We start from the raw sequence: 14,649 nt of genomic DNA on the forward strand, positions 1-14,649 counted from the left end.
TTCAAATCTGTCTGTGGTCTTTGCCCACCCTGTATTTACAATCTCCTCCAGCTTTATGTCTCTTCTCAAGCAATCTAGTCCTCTGATTCTGGCTTTCTGTGCACTGCTCCCTTTTTTTGCTCTCTCATTGACTAGACTGTACATGTGAAGTACTTGTTAGAAAAGGTATTCAAACACTTACAGAACTGTAAGCTGTACTTGACTGAGGTGCTTTGGATGATGTGCCTCCATCGTTTGGCTGACAGCTTCTCTGGTGTACAGAAAGTCGATCAGGTAGGAATGTTCGACCACAGTTTTCACAGGGAATAAGCTGGGCATTTGCCCTTGCGAATGCTGCTGCATTTGAAGCATTAGCATCGTACGAACCATGAGTTTTAACAGCCTCTGGTTTTCTTGGTTCTGGCCTTCTTTGGTGCGCTGGTAATTTCTCATTCTCAATGCGCCATTTCTCCAGGCACCGAGGCTCATGTACAGTAATTGAATGTAATCCAAATTGCTTACCACAGATATAGCACACTCTCAAGAGTTTTGACATAGCTAAATTTTTCAAATCCTTTAATCTTAAGTTATTGAACTACTGCTGTAGAAGGTGTTTTCTTTTCGGCTGTACAATTGTTCCTTTCATTCTCGAGAACTAGATGTCAGATTTGGTGTAGATACCCAATATGTTAAACAAATGACTGTCCAGTGGATGATGACTATATGATTTGAGCTTACACATGAATAGTTCTAGATGTTGGTCTTGTAAATGGGTATGGAGGTAAGTTTATTGCGTTACTTATGGTCCACCTGATGAAAAATTTGGAATGTTTCTATGGCTTATCTTGGATAAACCTCATTTCAATTGATTGCTTCCTTCTATAGCTGTGTTCATGGATGGGGAAATCGCAAGAATATTTTTTCACAGATCGCACATGCTGGAAGTTGATCTTTTGTACTTAAGACTAATTTGCCAAGCGTTGCTGTATCAGAATTTTTAGTGCATAAAAAGTATCTGAAGCTTCATAAGAGAATGTCTGAGAAAGAGACAGTCTGTGTTCAATTAAATAGTTGCATTATTGAGAAACAATAACCATCACCACATAGAGTATATACTATTTATAGTACTGTTTAAGTATAATATTTAAATAATTATTTTTGAGAAAACTACAACATATTGTCAGTCGATGAAAATAAAAAAACGTTAATCAACATTTTAATTATCAACAGGAAACATATTTCAAATTCAGCCTCATCAAGATACCACAGCTCGCTATATATATATTTCATATGAATTAATTTTCTAGTCTTGCTCACAATTGATTGGAAGAAATGTTAGGTCTGAAATTCCAACACCTTTGAGGTCGCTGAGCGATGAACTTCATGTCGGAACATTCCTAAGAGCCGCTGTCGGCCCCGCCCTCGATTTAACCGAAGACCAACTAGCAATTGTCTTATTTTAGGAGCATCCAAGATTTTTTCACAGTTTGCACATACTGGAAGTTGATCATTTGTACTTAGATAATTTGCCAAGCGTTGCTGTATCAGAATTTGTAGTGGGTAATAAAGATGGAAGAATTGGAGACTTCAATAGGAGGAGGTACGAGCTGCTTCGAGAAACGCGCCGATGATGCTGCAGTGAGGCCTGGGGCTTAAATTTGGGTGGGCCTCAGGCCTCTGCTGCACGCAGGCAGTGCGCCGGCTATTCTGAGCCTGAGAATGAAGCTAAATGAAGTTTTACCCCAGTGTGAAATTCTACAGGTGCAGATTTCTCAGTAGTTTGGTTCAGAGACTTTTAAACGTGGTGATAGGTTTCTGCCTACGCCATCTGGGCTAATCCAAAGCGGAGTGACTATTGATAAGGCGGCCTGCCTGCATCAGCGATGGCGTCGGAGTGACTCTGAGCACTACAGCCGGCCTTGCACCATGCTGTTAAAACTGTGCAGTTTAGTTTCGATTTAGGGTTACTGGTTAGGGTTAGGGGTTAGCGTTGGGGCGAGGACTAGTGATATGGTTAGAGGTACTGGTTAGGGGTTCGGTTAGTGGTTAAGATTAGGGTTTAGTGGGTAGGGTGAGAACCCGCTATTGCCTACGTTGTTGTCAGCAGACGCCCTCAATGTTTTACTTATAATTGACGCAGTTTACTGACCTTACACCACCGTCATCTTGCAGCCATTCCCCCCCCCCCCACCCCATGCGTCCCATCACTGAACCGTGGATTCGGGGTTAAGACTGGCACTGGATCGCATCAGCAGGGTTCACCTGTCACAAAGAGCCAGCGTTCCACTGCCGCCACGGCAACGATTGTGGCCTCCAGGGCAATGTTCGATGCCTTCGCCGTTCCCCAGCAACACAATCGACACAATAGAGAATGTCCATCCACATGGTTACAAGCAGTGTGGGCAGGATAAAGAAAAAGGAAGATACCTCCTCTCAGAGGCTGGGGAACTTAATATGGTTACTTTGTCTGAAGACAAGATCCTTGTTTACCAATAGATTGGACCTTAACTGAGTCAAATCGTTACATAGAAAGTTCAGAGGGGAAGTGAAAAAGAAAATAAGATGGGCAGAGAGGGAGTATGGGAATAGATTGGCAGCTAACATAAAAGAGAATTCAAAAGTCTTCTATAGGTATATAAATAGTAAACTGGTAGTAAGAGAAGGGGTGGAGCTGATTAGGGACCAAAAAGGAGACCTATGCATGGAGGCAAAGGGCATGGCTGAGGTATTAAATGAGTACTTTCCATCTGTCTTCACCAAAGAAGAAGATGCTGCCAAAGTCAAAAGGGGGGAATTTTGCCAGCCCTGGGGAGATGGGACTGTTGGAAAAATGGCAGAAACTGGGAGCAGGTACCAACCCCACTCCCAACCCGCCTCCATGCCATCTTCCCGGGAGGCGGGTCCCCGACTCGCACAGGGACCCGTCTCCTCGAGGCGGGAAGGGGATTACAGCCAATTAACTGCCTGTTAAGAGGCTTATCCCCATTTTTCCAACACGAGTACGGGCTTCCCGACATCGGGAAACTCCGCCAGAGTCAGCGAGGCGAGCAGTGGGTCTGCGGGGGTGAGAGGGATCGAAAAGTGCGCTGTGGAGGTGAGTGATGGGTGCAAGTGTGGAGAGGTAATTATGGGAGGTGAGTGAAAAGTGTTAGAAAAAGTTTCCTTACCTTTGTTTCTTCCTGCAGGCTTCAACCCTTTGGGATCTGGAGGTGCCTCATCTCAACAGCAGAGATGACAGAATGGCTGCTGCATTCTCCGATGCAACTGCCATCTGATTTCTGCTAAAGAAAGAGGTTTGGTGAGTCTTCAGTACAAGGACTCACCATAGAACAGAGATTGTCAGTGTTTGACAGCTTCTCAAAGCTATCAAACGCTTTCATTTCATCTGTCAAAAATTTTTGACAGATGAAACGTCATACACTGACATCCTCTGTCACTGGCTTTCCCTTAATTGGCCTGCTAAGCCCGCAGGGCAGGCTTAACAAGGTCAATCAAGGGAAAATAGCGTGGGTTGGCTGGACGTCATTGGGGGCGGGACTGAAACCCAACAACCAGCAGTCCCACCCCCAATGCATCCCCATTGATAAAATCCAGCCCATAGTAAAAGAGGAGGTACTAGAAAGGCTGGCTGTACTTATAATAGATAAGTCACCAGGGCCGGATGGGATGCATCCTAGGATGCTGAGGGAACTTAAGGTGGAAATCGCAGAGGTACTGGCCATAATCTTCCAATCCTCCTTAGATACAGGAGGGGTGCCAGAGGACTGGAGAATTGCAAATGTTACACCCTTGTTCAAAAAAGGGTGTAAGGATAAACCAAGCAACTACAGGCCAATCAGTTTAAACTCGGTCGTGGGGAAGCTTTAGAAACGATAATCGGGGACAAAATTAACAATCACTTGGACAAGTGTGAATTAATTAAGGAAAGCCAGCACGGATTTGTTAAAGGCAAATCATGTTTAACTAACTTGATTGAGTTTTTTGATGAGATAACATAATAGGCTTGCCAGCAAAGTTGAAGCCCATGGAATAAAAGGGACAGTGGCAGCATGGATACGAAATTGGCTAAGTGACAGGAAACAGAGAGTAGTGGGGAATGGTTGTTTTTTGGACTGGAGGAAGGTATGCAGTGGTGTTCCCCAGGGGTCGGTTCTAGGACCACTGCTTTTCTTGATATATATTAATGACTTAGATGTGGATGTACAGGGCACAATTTCAAAATTTGCAGATGACACAAAACTTGGAAGTATAGTGAACAGTGAGGAGGATAGTGATAGACTTCAAGAATACATAGACAGGCTGGTGAAATGGGCGGACATGTGGCAGATGAAATTTAATGCAGAAAAGTTTAAAGTGATACAATTTGGTAGGAAGAATGAGGAGAGGCAATATAAACTAAAGAGTACAATCCTGAAGGGGGTGCATGAACAGAGAGACCTGGGGATATATGTGCACAAATCATTGAAGGTGGCAGGGCAGGTTGAGAAAGCAGTTAAAAAAGTATATGGGATCCTGGGCTTCATAAAAAGAGCCATAGAGTACAAAAGCAAAGAAGTTATGATGAACCTTTATCTTTTGGGCAATTTAGTGGCAGAAACAGTGTGTTACAGGATATCAACTGTGGCTTGGCTGCTGTGTGTGGTCCAGAATGTTATAGCATATGGTGACCTTGGTGCTGTTTGGCACTGCAGATAGTGCTGGGGGAAAAAACTGCAACTTGGTGCTAATGAGGTCAGCACTGAGAGAATAATGCTTTTTATTGAGAAGTTTAGTACCAAGGAGATTGGATAAAAGAAGTCCATGTTGCTGACCAGTACTAGGGTCTTGGACAGGAAACATGCTTCTTTACATATACGGTATTACTATTCGGCACTATGGATTTCATTTATCTGATACTGATTGATACCAAACTTAATAATACCAGCCAGTGTTGAAGGTTTGGACATAGTAGGAGTGAATTTTGTCGATTGTATATTACATAGCATGGTGGGCTCCTGAAGGAATATAGCCAAATATTCTCTATTAGCACACATAATGAACTAATTGGAGTATAACCCATACTCCTCAAGCACTATCCGCTGTCCTTTTGAAACCTCCTTCATCACACCCCTCCTCAAAAGTTGACTTCTTTACCCTTGCCAACAACTACCCCAAGTCCAACCTCCCTTTCCTGTCTGAAGTCATTGAATATGTAGTTACCTCCAAGGTCCTGTCCATTCTCCTGTACCCTCTGCTGGAATCCCTCCAAATGGGTTTCCACCTCTCTAGCACTGATCTGGTCCTAATCAAGAGGGGTCGTTTTAAACTTTTCCTGCCTGGTGGGAAATGGGCAGCTAATCGGTTGTGTATGTTTGTGTGTCTGAATTTGTAACTTCCACCCACTGCAGGTGAAGCTTCACAAAATCAAGTCTTCATTGTTCAGCTTAAGGCTTCTGAAGTCACCCCTCAAAAATGTCCTGAATGTTAACTCCTGGCATAGGTGATGTTGATTAGATGAACAAGGATAGTTTACTTTCCTATATTATTTATGACTTTTACTGAAAAGTGCACGTGTGGATATTGGGTAAGACCAGAATTGAGCTTAGCTCTGATGACCACTTCCCCCAGAATGAACAGCCTGCCAACAGTCAATGCCTAGGCTCACACGTGAAGAATGGCTACTTGAGTGAAGGGACTGCCCGCATTGATGTAATTATACCCAGCTTCTTTAGCAGAGGGAGAAAATTGGCAAAAAAATGCAAGAAAACTGGTTACCAACATTCTTCATCGTGGTTATGGTGGGAGTCATGGCCTCAGTTGGGCAGGACTTCAGCTATTTATTTATATAGCAATCAAATGTGAATTTAAGAAAAAGCTTTTTTTTCCATTTGGCCCATACTTCATTGTAGGTTTAGATGTTCTTTCCTACTCTATAAGCTTGCGGTATTCATCATGTTAACATGCCTGAAAACCACAAGAGTAAATACTAAAATAATACTTACCACCAGAAGGCCCAATAGCTGTAGTAGTGATAGAAACTATTTTCTGCCAGCTATAAGCATATGTTGTCCACACAGAATGATATTGTGGCTAATAACATCATTGTGACTTCAAAAATGCCTACTTATAAAACAAGAGATAGATAGATAGGTATATTGATAGATGCTTAAAATAGATAGATGCTTAAATTAAATGGACACCATTTCCAAATCCATTCATTCATGATACATTAAAAGACAATAGCGCTACTCAGTGGTCAGTATTGATATTGAAGGCAGCAGTTAGTCACTATTCATAAACCGGCTCATCTTTCTCAAACTTTTCCATTTGCCTCCTTTCTCTTCAGAAGTACTTGAGATCAACAAAGTAAAATAGGTCAAGATTGTTACAGGGAAAAAAATTGGGCTTTTTGCTGAGTGTTGCCTTTGACCTGGAATGATCCTACAACTGGAATGCCACCTGTGAGCTCAAACATTCCCATTCTTTGGAAAAGTTTCAGAGGAAGGCCACTCCATTGATACCTAGTTTAAAAGCCCTCAATTATTACAATAAGCTTAGAGAGCAGGAGCTTTTTACTCTAGAAAAGCATAGACTTCAAGGAGATTTGATTGAGGTCCTTAAAATAATGAAAGGACTAGACTTAGTCCATGTAGACATGCGAGCCAGACAGATTAGGGAGGACCAGGGAACATGAGTGTAAACATTGAACTAGGTTAGATATTAGAAGGTACTTCTTTTCACAAAGGGTCATCAACTTCTGAAACTAGTTTCTGTCACAGGTACTGAATGCGGATTCACTGCAAGCATTCAAAAGGGAGCTGGATGAGTTCCTGAGTGTGGAGACATAATCTCAAATAGAAGGTAGCTGGGTATTGGGAGTGTCTCCCAATCAGCACAGTCTCCTGGTACTTGTTTGATCGCCTTTGGAATTAGAGAGGGATTTCCCAGAGTTTTTTCCTAATTGGCCGAAGATTTTTACCTCTTCCAAGAGACTATATGGATGGTGGGTGGGGGCAGAAGGATGGGGATGACAATATAGGACTGGCTCAGTGGACCAGCTGGTCTTTCCCTGTCCTTCATTTTCATATTGTTTGTATATTTGTGTGTTCAAATGTTCAGTGACGGATTTCCAAAACTTTACAACAATGCAATTAGCATCTTCTGTATATCCAATAGCCATCTGTTAATCATGATTACATGCAGTAAGACATCGAAACACAGAAAAAATTATGGGGCCAATTTTATGTTTGCATTGCAGGTGCGTGAAGAGGAATTCCCGGTCTTATTTAAGTAAGTATTCAGTAACGTTCAGTCCTCAACAAAGGCCTGAGCTTCATCCCTTTACGCCCCCATCTGAATGAATTTCGAGCTCGGCACGATGCTGAGCTCTTCTTCCGTCGCCTTCGTCTCCGTGCCCACTTCTTTGGACAGGAGTCTTCTCCCCGCACGGCTGATCCTTTCTCCCGCTTTCTAAATTCTCATTCTACTTGGACCCCTCCCTCTGGCCTTCTACCCTCTCTAGATCTTTTCATTGCTAACTGCCGACGTGACATCGGCCGTCTCCATTTCTCTGCTCCCCTCACTCACTCCAACCTAACTCCCTCTGAACTTGCAGCACTCCATTCTCTCCGATCCAACCCTAACATTATCATTAAACCTGCTGATAAGGGTGGTGCTGCTGTTGTTTGGCGAACCAACCTCTACCGTGCAGAAGCTGAACGCCAACTCTTCAACACCTCCTCCTACCTCCAGCTGGACCATGACCCCACTAGCAAACATCAAGCCATTGTTTCCAAGTGTGTCACTGACCTCATCTCCGGAGATCTTCCCTCCATGGCTGCCAACCTCATCGTCCCCCAAGTCCGCACAGCCCGCTTCTACCTCCTTCCCAAGATCCACAAACAGGACTACCCTAGTAGACCCATCGTTTCAGCCTGTTCTTGCCCCACGGAACTTATCTCTTCCTATCTCGACTCTATTTTCTCTCCCCTTGTCCAGTCTCTTCCCACCTACATTCGCGACTCTTCCGACACCCTCCGTCACTTTAACAGTTTCCAGTTTCCTGGCCCCAACCGTCTCCTTTTCACTATGAACGTCCAATCCCTCTACACCTCCATCCCCCACCAGGACGGCCTTCAGGCGCTCCGTTTCTTCCTTGAACAGAGGCCCAATCAGTCCCCATCCACCACCACCCTCCTCCGCCTGGCTGAACTTGTTCTCACATTGAACAACTTCTCCTTTGACTCCACTCACTTCCTCCAAATTAAAGGTGTTGCTATGGGAACCCGCATGGGCCCTAGCTATGCCTGCCTGTTCATGGGATATGTGGAACATTATTTGTTCCAGTCCTACTCGGGTCCCCTCCCTCACCTCTTTTTCCGGTACATCAATGACTGTATTGGTGCCATTTCCTGCTCTCGCCCTGAACTGGATAAGTTCATTCACTTTACTTCCAATTTCCACCCTGTCCTCACCTTCACATGGTCCATCTCCGACTCTTCCCTTCCCTTCCTTGACTTCTCCATCTCCATTTCTGGCAATCGGCTTTCAAGAAACATCCACTACAAGCCCACCGACTCCCACAGCTACCTGGACTACACTTCCTCCCACCCCGCTTCCTGTAAGGACTCTATTCCATTCTCCCAGTTTCTCCGTCTCCGCCGCGTCTGTTCTGACGATGCCACCTTCCATACTAGTGCTTCTGACATCTCTTCCTTTTTCCTCAACCGAGGATTCCCCTCTACCGTGGTTGACACGGCCCTTGACCATGTCAGTTCTATTTCCCGCATTTCTGCTCTCACCCCTGCCCCTCCCTCCCAGAACCACGATAGGGTTCCCCTTGTCCTCACCTTTCACCCCACCAGCCTCCACATTCAACGGATCATCCTCCGCCATTTCCGCCACCTCCAACGTGATCCCACCACCAAACACATCTTCCCCTCAACTCCCCTTTCAGCATTCCGAAGGGACCGCTCCCTCCGCAACACCCTGGTCCACTCCTCAATCACCCCCAACAGCCCTGCTCCTTCACCTGGCACCTTCCCGTGCAAGCGCAGGAGATGCAACACATGCCCTTTTACCTCCTCCCTTCCCACTGTCCAGGGCCCCAAACACCCCTTCCAGGTGAAACAGCGATTTACTTGTACTTCTTGCAATTTAATATACTGTATTCGCTGCTCACGATGCGGTCTCCTCTACATTGGGGAGACCAAACGCAGATTGGGCGACCGCTTTGCAGAACACCTCCGTTCAGTCCGTACGGGTGACCCTGAGCTTCCGGTCGCCTGTCACTTTAATTCACCGCTTCACTCCCACTCTGATCTCTCTGTCCTCGGGCTATTGCATTGTTCCAATGAAGCTCAACGTAAGCTCGAGGAACAGCACCTCATCTTTCGATTGGGCACTTTGCAGCCTGCCGGACTCAACATTGAGTTCAACAATTTCAGATAATTATCCCTGCCCCCATTTTTCATGCAGTATGATTTTTGCCATTCCCATTTGCAACATTTTATCTTTCCTGCCTCTTACAAAAGTACAGGATGTTCTTTCTACTCCTTCCTCCCCTCCTAACCCCCCGCCCATCTCTGCACCTGCTTAATATCTGTTACATCTCCAGCTTCTTCCAGTTCTGATGAAGGGTCCCAGACCTAAAATGTTAACTCTGTTTGTCTCTCCACGGATGCTGCCTGGCCTGCTGAGTATTTCCAGCATTTTCTGTTGTTATTTCAGTAATCTCAGCACTGATTGTGATTGTAAAATATGCTGGGAGAGTGGAGTCACTCTGGTGTAGCGGGGACTGTTGGTTAACCATTTAACTGTAGTGTAATTGGTGGGATTGATTTGATTTAATTTAATTTCAATTAATTAAAGGGTAAGTCATGGCAGGACAGCCCGGCCATGTGGTATGCTCCTCCTACGAAATGTGGGAACTCAGGAACACTTCCTGTGTCCCTGACAACTATGTGTGCAGGAAGTGTATCCAGCTGCAGCTACTGACAGACCGCATTGCGGCGCTGGAGCTGTGATTGGATGCATACTGGAGCATTCGCGATGCTGAGGACGTCGTGAATAGCACGTTTAGGGAGCTGGACACACCGCAGGTAGAGGTTGGACAGGCAGAAAGGGAAGGGGTGACCAACAGGCAGAGTACTAGGCGCAGGCAGGTAGTGCAGGGGTCCCCTGTGGACATCCCCCTCTCAAACAGATACACCATTTTGAGTACTGTTGGGGGGGATGGCTTATCAGAGGAAGGCAGCAGCAGCCAACTTCCTGGCACCAGGGGTGGCTCTGCTGCACAGGACGGGAGGAAAAAGCGGTAGAACTATAGCAATAGGGGATTCTATTGTAAGGGGAATAGATAGGCGTTTCTGCGGCCGCAAATGAGACTCAGAATGGTGTGTTGCCTCCCTGGTGCAAGGGTCAAAGATGTCTCGGAGCGGCTGCAGAACATTTTGGAAGGGGAGGGTGAACAGCCAGTTGTCATGGTGCATATAGGTACCAACAATATAGCAATTTAGGATTCAACAAAGGAGAACAAAGGGATTAATTAAGAAGGGGAAAATAGAATATGAGAGTAAGCTTTCAGGGAACATAAAAACTGACTGTAAAAGCTTTTATAGATATGTGAAGAGAAAAAGATTGGTGAAGTCAAGCGTAGGTCCCTTGCAGTCAGAATCGGGAATTTATAATGGGGAACAAAGAAATGGCAGACCAACTAAATACATATTTTGGTTCTGTCTTCACAAAGGAGGACACAAATAACCTCTCAGAGATGCCAGGGAACATAGGGTCTGATGAAAGGGAGGAACTGAAAGAAAGCAGTATTTGTAAGGAAATGGTGTTAGGGAAATTGATGGGATTGAAGGCCGATAAATCCCCAGGGCCTGATAATCTACATCCTAGGGTACTTAAGAAAGTGGCCCTAGAAATAGTAGATGCATTGCTGATCATCTTCCAACATTCGATGGAATCTGGAACAGTACCCATGGATTGGAGGGTAGCTAATGTTACCCCACTATTCAAAAAAGGTGGTAGAGAGAAAACGGGGAATTACAGACCGGTAAGCCTGACATCGGTAGTGGGGAAAATGCTAGAGTCCATTCTAAAAGATGTAATAGCAGAGCACTTGGAAAACAGTGACAGGATCGGACAAAGTCAACATGGATTCACAAAAGGTAAATCGTGCTTGACTAATCTACTGGAATTTTTTGAGGATGTAACTGGTAAAATAGATAAGGGAGAACCAGTGGATGTGGTGTATCTGGACTTTCAGAAGGCCTTCGATAAGGTCCCGCATAAGAGATTAGTGTGTAAAGTTAAGGCACATGGTATTGGGGGCAAGGTATTGACTTGGATAGAGAACTGGTTGGCAGACAGAAAGCAAAGAGTTGGAATAAACGGGTCTTTTTCCGAGTGGCAGGCAGTGACTAGTGGGGTACCGTTGGGATCGGTCCTTGCACCCCAGCTATTCACAATATATATTAATGATCTAGACAAGGGAACTAGATGTTATATCTCCAAATTTGCAGATGACACAAAGCTGGGTGGGCATGTGTGCTGTGAGGAGGATGTCGAGAAACTCCAGGATGATTTGGACATGTTGGGTGATTGGGCAGAAACATGGCAGATGCAATAAAGCATGGAGAAATGTGAGGTTGTCTACTTTGGTGGCAAAAACAGGAAGGCAGATTATTATCTGAATGACAATAGATTGGGAAAAGGGGAAGTGCAACAAGACCTGGGTGTCCTTGTGCACCAGTCGCTGAAGGAAAGCATGCAGGTGCAGCAGGCGGTTAAGAAGGCAAATGGTATGTTGGTCTTCATAGCGAGAGGGTTTGAGCACAGGAACAAGGATGTCTTGCTACAGTTGTACAGGGCCTTGGTGAGACCTCATCTTGAGTATTGTGTGCAGTTTTGGTCGCCTTATCTGAGGAAGGATGTTCTTGCCATGGAAGGGGTTCAGCGAAGATTCACCAGGCTGATACTTGGGATGGCAGGAATGACGTATGAGGAGAGATTGGGTCAATTGGGCTTGTACTCGCTGGAATTTAGAAGAATGAGAGGGGATCTCATTGAAACTTATAAAATTCTGACAGGGCTGGACAGACTAGATGCAGGAAGGATGTTCCCGATGGTCGGGGAGTCCAGAACCAGGGGACACAGTCTAAGGATAAAGAGTAGGCCATTTAGGACAGAAATGAGGAGGAATTTCTTCACCCAGGGTGTGGTGAACCTATGGAACTCTCTACCACAGAAGGCAGTGGAGGCCAGTTCATTAAATATATTCAAGAAGGAGTTGGATATATTTCTTAAGGCTAAAGGGATCAAGGGATACGGGGAGAAAGCAGGGACCGGGTACTGAATTTAGATGATCAGCCATGATCGCATTGGCTCGAGGGACCGAATGGCCTACTCCTGCTCCTATCTTCTATGTTTCTATGTTTCTATGAGTCCAAGAGGAGCAGGATATCCACTTCCTTTGTTGTTAAAGTGAACAGTTGTCAGTTGTTTCTGCTGGATTTTTGGAAGGAGACTGCAATGGCTCAGGGACAGGGCTGTCAAAGTTATGCTCAGAGAGAGGTAGCAAAGGATGGTTGTTATTTTTAATTTGGAGAGACACTCTCCACAAAAGACAGCAGGTAGATGCAGCTTCTACACTCAGGATGTCCTCTTTGCAAATACAGAAGAACTTTAGCACCTCAAAAAAATTTGACAGCATTAGTGTCTGCTGAATTTAACTCTTTCCTGTGCTCTGGTATTGCATGACAACAATGTGCACTTTCACCTGAGCCTCCTGCAACCTCACATGTGATGCATACTCATCACTAGGGATCTCTTTGGACTATCTTCTATCAATTACTCCATAAAAGGCGATGAATTAGGAAAGTAATGAAAAGGTTTTTATTAACTAAAGAACAGAGCATGCCTCTCGTGGACGACTGGTTCCAAGAAGGAAGTGGGTTGCCGGGCAGCCACCTTTATACCAGGTCATGTAGGCGGAGCCAGCTGAGGCATGCATTGGTACACAGTGAGTAGCAAGAGGTAACAATGTGCAATAACGATAACAGTAGTGAACAACAATGAAAACAATAACAGTGGTTTACCACATTCACCCCTTGTTTAAAATTGAGTCCGGCGGGGTGAAGTGTACTAAATGTTCGTGTAGGTAAGTCTATCAGGAGGCCTTGTATGCCATCCTGATCGTCGTAGCAGCGGCGGCGGTGCTGCAGTATCCAACGTCGAGTCTGGTGTCTGAGTGGTCGACGAAGGGTCCTGGGGCTCCGGCATGCCGTCTACAGGGGTTGGGTTGGGAGAAGTGGTGGATAATAACGGTGGTGATTCAGGGGCGCCCGAGGGTGCGAGGTCTCGTATGGAGACCGTGTCCTCCTGCCCGTCTGGGTATGCCACGTAGGCATACTGGGGGTTGGCGTGTAGGAGGTTCACCCTCTCGACCAGGGGGTCCATTTTATGGGTCCTCACGTGCCTCCGCAGTAGGACGGGCCCAGGAGAAGTCAGCCATGTCGGTAGCGAGGTTCCCGATGTGGACTTCCTGGGGAAAATGAACATTTGCTCATGAGGGGTGGCATTAGTGGCAGTACAAAGCAGTGACCGGATGGAGTGGAGCGCCGCAGGGAGGGCCTCCTGCCAGCGAGAGGTCGGAAGGCCCTTAGATTTTAAGGCTAAGAGGACGGCCTTCCAAACCGTCGCGTTCTCTCTTTCCACCTGGCCATTCCCCCGGGGGTTGTAGCTGGTGGTCCTGCTCATAGCAATACCTCTCGCGAGCAGGTACTGATGAAGTTCGTCGCTCATGAAAGATGAGCCCCGGTCGCTATGTATATAGCTGGGGAACCCGAACAAGGCGAAGAGGTCATTCAGACATTTGATGACCGTGGTACTGGTCATGTCTGGGCAAGGGATGGCAAACGGGAAACGGGAGTACTCATCAACAATGTTGAGGAAGTACACGTTGCGGTCAGAGGAAGGGAGGGGCCCCTTAAAGTCGATGCTCAAGCGCTCGAAGGGGCGAGTGGCCTTGATCAGGCTTGCTCTGCCTGGCCTATAAAAATGCGGTTTGCATTCGGCACAGATTTGGCAGTTCCTGGTCATAGTTCTGACCTCCTCGATGGAGTAGGGCAGGTTGCGGGACTTAATGAAGTGGCAGAATCTGGTGACCCCGGGGTGGCAGAGGTCATTGTGGAGGGTCCGCAGTCTATCAACTTGCGTGTTGGCGCATGTACCTCGTGATAGAGCATCTGGGGGCTCATTGAGTTTCCCGGGCCGGTACAAGATATCGTAATTGTAGGTGGAAAGTTCAACTCTCCACCTCAAGATCTTGTCGTTCTTGATTTTGCCCCTCTGCTTATTATTGAACATAAAAGCAACTGAACGCTGGTCAGTGAGAAGGGTAAATCGTTTTCCGGCCAGGTAATGCCTCCAGTGTCGCACCGCTTCCACAATAGCCTGGGCCTCCTTTTCGACAGAGGAGTGTCGAATCTCGGGGCCCTGGAGGGTCCTTGAGAAAAAGGCCACGGGTCTCCCCGCCTGGTTAAGGGTTGCAGCTAGAGCGAAGTCGGATGCATCGCTCTCCATTTGGAAAGGGATGGACTCATCCACTGCGTGCATTGTGGCCTTCGCAATATCACTCTTGATAAGAGTGAAGGCAGCACCCGCCTCTGATGTCAGGGGGAAGGA

At 46.1% G+C, this 14,649-nt stretch overlaps 1 protein-coding gene across 2 annotated transcripts in view; it reads right to left on the minus strand.

Annotated features, from left to right (window-relative positions):
- The window catches only part of LOC147124416 (zinc finger protein 475-like), a 122,686-nt gene that overhangs the window by 42,994 nt on the left and 65,043 nt on the right, over positions 1-14,649 (minus strand). The window contains exons 1-2 of one of the 2 annotated variants that reach the window (XM_085986871.1): positions 2,129-2,160; positions 182-1,016 (exon numbers count right to left, since the gene is read on the minus strand). The exons of the other annotated variant lie outside the window; for it this stretch is intronic. Of the exons in view, the coding sequence (XP_085842997.1) occupies positions 182-535 (354 nt within the window). The 5' untranslated portion in view covers positions 536-1,016; positions 2,129-2,160. Of the gene's footprint in view, positions 1-181; positions 1,017-2,128; positions 2,161-14,649 lie in introns of those variants that run through there. 2 annotated transcript variants of the gene reach the window in all.

Source organism: Somniosus microcephalus, chromosome 1 (genome assembly GCF_052327205.1).
Source record: "Somniosus microcephalus isolate GS21.2 chromosome 1, FLI_Smic_1.0, whole genome shotgun sequence".
NCBI classification, from domain to species: Eukaryota; Metazoa; Chordata; class Chondrichthyes; order Squaliformes; family Somniosidae; genus Somniosus; species Somniosus microcephalus.